Raw genomic sequence first — 6,904 nt, forward strand, 5'->3', positions numbered from 1 at the left:
TAGGACACCCTGGTATGCTGAGCTTCCTGGCAGCTCAGTCAAGAAGAGCAAGGGATCACCCCGCATTTCTCTGAGTCAGGAAAGTGGACAGAGGCTTGAGGAGATTCATCACCTGGGTGGCCTCAAGAGCTGGGAGGTCAAGGACCAGTTTGTAACCCACTTAGGAAGGGTCTCCTGTCCTCTGAACTGGCTGCTTGGGTGAGTAGGGAGCTCTGAAAACAACGCTGCTGCCTCCCCACCCCCAGAGTCAGTCATGTGATGCTCACAACCACGGGGAAACAGCGGAAGCTGAGCCAGCCCGCAGCCAGGTGAGGGTCCTCAGCATCCCTGCCAGCTGCCTTGAGGTGGGGGTCGGGTACAGACCACCAATGAGAACAGGTGCTCTGTGTGTGTGTGTGTATGTGTGTGTGTCAGTGGTGCAAGTATTAATGTGTGTGTGTCTGTTATTTTGTGGGTGTGTAACTGTGTGTGCAGGTCCTATGTGTCAGTATGTGAGTGGGTAACATCTGATTGTGTGAGTGGTTTGTGAGTGTGTGATCTGTGTCTGTGTGTACATTGAGTGTCACAGTGTGAAGTGAGGGACACAGAGAACTTTATCCCTTGCCCCCACCCAAGGTCCCTCTGATCACGTGACCTCCCTACAGCAAATGCCAGTGACAAAGCTCAGAGTTGAAGGTCACTCGGGAGGAGGCAGGTGAGATACAGGGAGGTGAGGATGTGTTCTCGGGACGAGGCTGTGACCCCATTAGGGAGGGTGAGGCTAATGTGGCAGGTGGGTGGCAGGATCAAGTCCAAAGACCCCGGGTTCTCCCTGGGAGCCAGCACAATGCTGGGAGTCAAGCTGGGGGTGGGGACATATTGTCTGCCTCCCACGCCCACCCTGGATAAGCACCTGCAGAGGGCAGCAGGGTCAGGAGTTCTGCGCCACCCCTGCACTGACCTTCGCTGTCCCCTCCCTGCACCCTCTGGCAGCACAGTCACGCCAACAGGCAGGCTCAGAGCAGAGGACAAAGGCCAGTCTCAGCCCCCTTTATAAAAGGGCCCAGGCTCATCAAACCTTCAGAGTGGGTGAGAGAGCCCTGCCAGGTCTGGTCCTGGTGCCTGGTGTGGTGAGGGGCCCCAGTGTGTCCAGAGGAGCGCAGTGTGCACTGAGGCAGCCATGGGACTGCTGACCGGGGAGACACTGGGGCCGCTGGCTGTGGCCGTGGCCATCTTCCTGCTCCTGGTGGACCTGATGCACCGGCGCCAACGCTGGGCCCCCCGCTACCCCCCAGGCCCCATGCCCCTGCCTGGGCTGGGCAACCTGCTACAGGTGGACTTCCAGGACACGGTTTGCAGCTTTACTCGGGTGAGGAACGTGGGGGAGGGAGCAGCAGAGGTCCTGGGGGCCCCACATAGCAGCAGACAGTGGGTGGTGGTGAAGCCACAGGCTGGACAAGGAGCTGGTGGAAAGGAGGAGGCAGGTGTGAGAGGCCTCCTGGGGGAGGGCAGCTGGGCAGGGCCTGGGGGACAGTTTGAATTTACCCATCAAAGGTCAGAGAGGGCAAAGGCCTGGAGAGGGTGGGCCTTGGCAGAAGGTTCAGGATGCAGTGGGACCGAGCATAAGTTCTGTGAGCCTGAGTCCCTTCTGAGGACATCAGGAGGAAAGCTCCTGAGATTGGAGAGAGGAGGCTGGGCATGAGCCCCACTGAAATCAGGAAATCGAGGTTGGCAGGGGACAGTGACCAGGTTCAAATCTGTTGCTGCTGTGAGATCTTGGGCCTCCCTGCTCACCTCCCTGAACCTGTTTTGTCGCCTGTAAAATGGAATGCTAATTTGGCTTACTGACAATGTTGGTGACCTCTGCAAAGTGATACCTGGGTGGTCTTATTCAACGTGAGGTCCTCAACCATACAAGTTGTGACCCCCAGTGTCACCAAGCCGGATAAAGTCCTTCCATTCCCCCACTCCCCAATTTCCACGTCTGGCGGCCCAGGGGTCCCTGAAGGCTAGGACCAGGAGACTGTGGCCAGGAGCCTGGCGAGGGTGGGGCTTGTCGAACGCCTTAACTCCTGGCCTGCAGCTGCGGCGCCGCTTCGGGGACGTGTTCAGCCTGCAGCTGGCCTGGACGCCCGTGGTCGTGCTCAACGGGCTGGCGGCCATGCGCGAGGCGCTGGTGCACCGCGGCGAGGACACCTCCGACCGCCCACCTGCGGTCGTCTATGAGCACCTGGGCTACGGGCCACACGCAGAAGGCAAGCGGACAAGGGGGGACCGCGGCCCAGAGGGGACTGTGCCCACAGTGACCCGTGACTCGGCTGGGCCAAGCTGCGTCGGGGGGCTGTAGGGGGAGATCTGCGGTGCAGGGAAGAGTCAGCGTACTGGAAGGGGCGGCAGGTGGAGGAAGGAGCCTGCGACCAGGGTAGGGGGGTGCCTGTGAGCGGGCGGAGGGAGGGGCCTTAGAGGGAGTGGGCGGAACACACGCCACCCGGAGCTGGTAGGGGACGTCTGAGAGGCGGGAATGAGGAGGAGGAGTCAGTGTGGGCGGGGCTGGGGGCGGGCCGAGAGCTCCCTTGAACTGGAAGGCGGTCAGAGGCTAGAGGTAAGGTTGGGGACAAGACTTGCCCTGAGTGGGGAGGGCTGGCGAACGATGTCTCCGGGCCGAGGGTTGGACGTGTCCCCAGGCGGAAGATGGTGTAAAGTGGGCAGGACTTGGTGGTGTTACTCGTGCAGAAAGAGGTTAGTGTAGGCGAAGCAGGGGGCGTGGCAGTGGGCGCAGGGTAAGGGGCGGGGCCTGTAAGGAGCAGGCGAGGATGTGAGGGAGTAGAGGGTGACCTGTGCTCGCCAGAAGCGGGTGTCAGAGGGGGCGGGGATGGTGGGACTGAGAACCAGCTTAGAGGGAGCAGAACAGGGAGCGGAGCTCCGCCGGCCGGGGCGGGGCCGGGGCGGGACGCCGGCTTAGACGGAAGGGCGTGCGAGCCTGTGAGCAAGGTGTGCGCGCAGAGGCGGGGCGAGGTCACAGCCGAGCCACGCCCGTGCCCGCCCCGCCCCCAGGGGTGATCCTGGCACGGTACGGGCGCGCGTGGCGGGAGCAGCGACGCTTCTCCCTGTCCACCCTGCGCAACTTCGGCCTGGGCAAGAAGTCCCTGGAGCAGTGGGTGACCGAGGAGGCCTCGTACCTCTGTGCCGCCTTCGCCGACCAGGCCGGTGAGTGCTGGGCTGAGGGCCAGGAGACAGGGATGGAGGCTGGGGAAGAGGAGCTGGAGGCGACCCCGTGACCTACACCGTCCCCTTCTAGGAAGACCCTTTAGCCCCGACGACCTCCTGAATAAAGCGGTGAGCAACGTGATCGCCTCCCTGACCTTCGGGCGCCGCTTCGAGTACAACGACTCGCGCTTCCTCAAGCTCTTGGACCTCACGGAGGAGGGAGTGAAGGAGGAGTCAGGCTTCCTCCGCCAGGTGCTGGGTGGAGGGCGACAAGGAGCCCTGCAGGCGAACTCCAAGGAAGGGCCTCTGTCCCTGCACTGGGCCTCCGCGGAGCAGGATTTGTACAGAGGGGTGTTGGGTCATCGGGTCCAAAGAGAGCGCTAAGGAACCTCTACCTCCTTCTTTGGAAGCCTCTGGAACCAGTGAGATGTAGATGTTAGATTTATCCTGATGTGGCCCAGGCCAGGCGAGAGGGTTGAGGTCTGAAGTTAGGGAGGAACCAGGTCGATGGTGGGGACACCCTGGAAGCAAGTGGGACCTGAAAGGTGGAGGTGAACACCTGAGCACTGGGAACTGAGGGCCTCACATCTGTGGCCTGCACAGGTGCTGGAAGCGATCCCCGTGCTCCTGCACATCCCTGGGGTGGCTGCCAAGGTCTTTCCTGGGCAGGGAGCCTTCATGGCCCAGCTGGATGAGCTGCTTGCTGAGCACAGGATGACCCGGGACCCGACCCAGCCTCCCCGAGACCTGACTGACGCTTTCCAGGACGAGGTAGAAAAGGTGAGCCCCCAGGGCCAGGGCCAGTGGTTGAGGGCCTTTGATGGAAGCCAAGGCAGGGGGCTCTATGTATCCCCCAGTGATAAGGTATCCAGGCTGATGGGTGCAGAGTGGCAGGGCATTTGGGGGCTTCCTCCCCCTTTCCCTGAGCCCACCCTCTCTGCATGACCCAGGCCAAGGGGAACCCGGAGAGCAGCTTCAATGATGATAACCTGCGCCTGGTGGTGGCTGATCTTTTCTCTGCTGGGATGGTGACCACCTCAACCACCTTGGCCTGGGCCCTCCTGCTCATGATCCTGCACCCGGATGTGCAGCGTGAGCCCAGCGTGGGGGTCAGTGGGATGAGCCAGGGAGGAGGGGGACAGGCTGGGGGCCCTGAGCTTGGTTTGGCCACCAGGAGCTCTGAGCAGAGGGTGGGCCCAGGCTCAGAGGTCCGGTGACCTTCTCCTCCATGTGGGCGCAGCCCCTGCACAGGAGTCAGGAGGAGGGTGGGGTGCAGCCCCCTGGGTTGTGACCACTGTGGGGACGCTTGTCTGTGCAGGCCGTGTCTAACAGGAGGTCGATGAGGTGATAGGGCAGGTGCGGCGACCAGAGATGGGGGACCAGGCCCGCATGCCCTTCACCATGGCCGTGGTCCACGAGGTTCAGCGCTTTGGGGACATCATCCCACTGGGCTTGTCCCACATGACGTCCCGTGACATTGAAGTGCAGGGCTTCCTCATTCCCAAGGTAGGCCTGCGGCCCTCCTCACCCCAGCTCAGCTCCACCTGTGCCCTGGGAGCCCCAGGATGGCCATTGCCAGGTGGGGCCAGGATGGAATCCAAGCCACCTAATCCTCATTTCCACAGGCACTGACTGTAGAGGGTGTGACCTGCCCACAGCCAGAGGGAGTGTCAAAGTGGGCGGGTGTAGGGGTGGGTGTGGGGATGAAGCAGAGGCAGGGCTGGCCCCCTCCACGCAGAGACCCAGCAGGGAGCCAGAGGGGGAGACAAAATAAAATACGCCCCATTGTGTTGGAGTAGCCCATGCATGGAGTGACAGTTGGTAGGCATGGAGCCCAAGAGGCAGGTCACTTGGCCCTGCGATGGGAGCAGGGAGGGTACCAGGAAGCTCCTTGGGCTGAGACTGACTTGAAAGAGTCCAGGTGTGTGCCAGGTAGAGAGTGTGTCCCATGTGTGTTTGGTGGCAGGGGTCCAGGTTTCCCCAAGCCTGGATCTCACTCATGCCCGGCATCTCCTGCCAGGGGACCACGCTCATCACCAACCTGTCATCGGTGCTGAAGGACGAGACCGTCTGGAAGAAGCCCTTCCACTTCCACCCCGAGCACTTCCTGGACGCCCAGGGCCGCTTCGTCAAGCAGGAGGCCTTCATGCCCTTCTCAGCAGGTGCCTGTGGGGAGCCCGGCTTGCTGCCCCTCCCAGGGGAGTCTTGGAGGCGTGGAGCCCAGGCCCCCAGGCTCGCTGACCCCCATCCCCACCCACAGGCCGCCGCTCGTGCCTCGGGGAGCCCCTGGCCCGCATGGAGCTCTTCCTCTTCTTCACCTGCCTCCTGCAGCGCTTCAGCTTCTCGGTGCCCGCTGGGCAGCCCCGCCCTAGCGACCATGGTGTGTTTGGCTTCCTGGTGACCCCGTCCCCCTACCAGCTCTGTGCTGAGCCCCGCTAGAGGGGGTACCAAGCCTCCAACCCACTCCTCGTGCATGTGCTGATGTCCAATAAACCATTTTGATGGCTCCAACCTGGCTTGAGTCCCACCTGAGCCCCCTGAACAACCCCTGGCAGAGATGCAGCCTCAGCAGCCTCCCCAGGGCAGCCACTTCCCCTGCCTGATCCAGCTCACCAGGCATTTGACCCCATTTGAGAGACAGGCATACTGAGGCTCAGAAGGTGACAGCTTACCCCCTAGTCACTCATGCAGACCCAACAGTGGCTGCCCTGGTTGGTGACTAAGTCCATGTAGGCCTTGACTCCTGGGTGTCAGGGGGCAGGAGGAGTGTGAATGGGCTTCTGATGGAATCAGCCCATCCCGCGGTGGGGGAGCGCCCTCAGGTTCAGGGATTCACTGCAAGGACTCACGGGAGTCAGAACAGCTGTTATACTCACGGTTATGGTTTTCCAGAGAAAGGATCCAGACAGAATCAGCAGGGGTCAAGGCACACGGAGGGAGTTCAGGAAGAGCAGGCACAAGCTTCCAACTGTCTCTCTGAGGATTCGTGCAGACAGTGTTCAGTTCTGCCAGCAGTGATATGTGACACAAGCAGAGAGTTTGCTCTCCAGGGAGGCTCCCCCGCGTTAGGGTTTCCAGGGATTTTGTTGGAAGTCAGTCACTTAGACTGGGAGAGCTGCATGGCTGACCTCAGTTACTCAGTCTCCAGCCTCTTTCAAGGTCAAACAGTGTGGCCTAAGGCCTCGCCATCAATTATGTTGTTGGCATAAACCGTGTGGTGTGACCCAGCGCCCCAGGTACAGAGACACTTGTCAGGCAGGTCATCCTAAGGGCAAAGGGGGTGTTCCCCAGGAGCTGTCAGGGGCCAGCCATTTTTCTGAACTGTGCACTGACTGAAATCCCAAACCTACAGAGTAAACTTTTCACTGCACAGGCCCCCACCCTGGTTTTTGTCTCCTACAACAAAATGGTCATATTTGTTTGAATATCTTCATTTTGTGTGTGTGGGAGTGAAAATACACACAATATTACACTTGCCATCTCATCATTTTCGAGTGTGCAGTTCAATGCTGTTAAGTTCTCGTATCGTCGAACCATCACACCATCCATCCCAGAACTCTTTCTTCTTGCAAAACTGAAACTCCGTCCCCGTGAGACAATATCTCCCCATGCCCCCTCCCTGTGGCCCCTGGCAACCACCATTCTACTTTCTGTCTCTGTGAATTTGACTCCTTAGGGACCTCACATAGGTGGAATCATACAGCGTTTGTCTTTTTGT

The 6,904-nt window shown here is 60.5% G+C and overlaps 1 protein-coding gene across 1 annotated transcript; it reads left to right on the forward strand.

Annotated features, from left to right (window-relative positions):
• Positions 1-652: 652 nt before the first annotated feature.
• On the forward strand, positions 653-6,643 carry LOC106848485 (cytochrome P450 2D14-like). The gene is given in 9 exon segments (XM_070506782.1): positions 653-1,348; positions 2,063-2,234; positions 3,034-3,186; positions 3,278-3,438; positions 3,790-3,966; positions 4,137-4,278; positions 4,505-4,692; positions 5,207-5,348; positions 5,447-6,643. Coding segments are annotated over 9 exon segments (1,503 nt in total). The 5' UTR covers positions 653-1,159; the 3' UTR covers positions 5,626-6,643.
• Positions 6,644-6,904: the final 261 nt, after the last annotated feature.

This window comes from Equus asinus, chromosome 4 (genome assembly GCF_041296235.1).
Source record: "Equus asinus isolate D_3611 breed Donkey chromosome 4, EquAss-T2T_v2, whole genome shotgun sequence".
Lineage (NCBI taxonomy): Eukaryota > Metazoa > Chordata > Mammalia > Perissodactyla > Equidae > Equus > Equus asinus.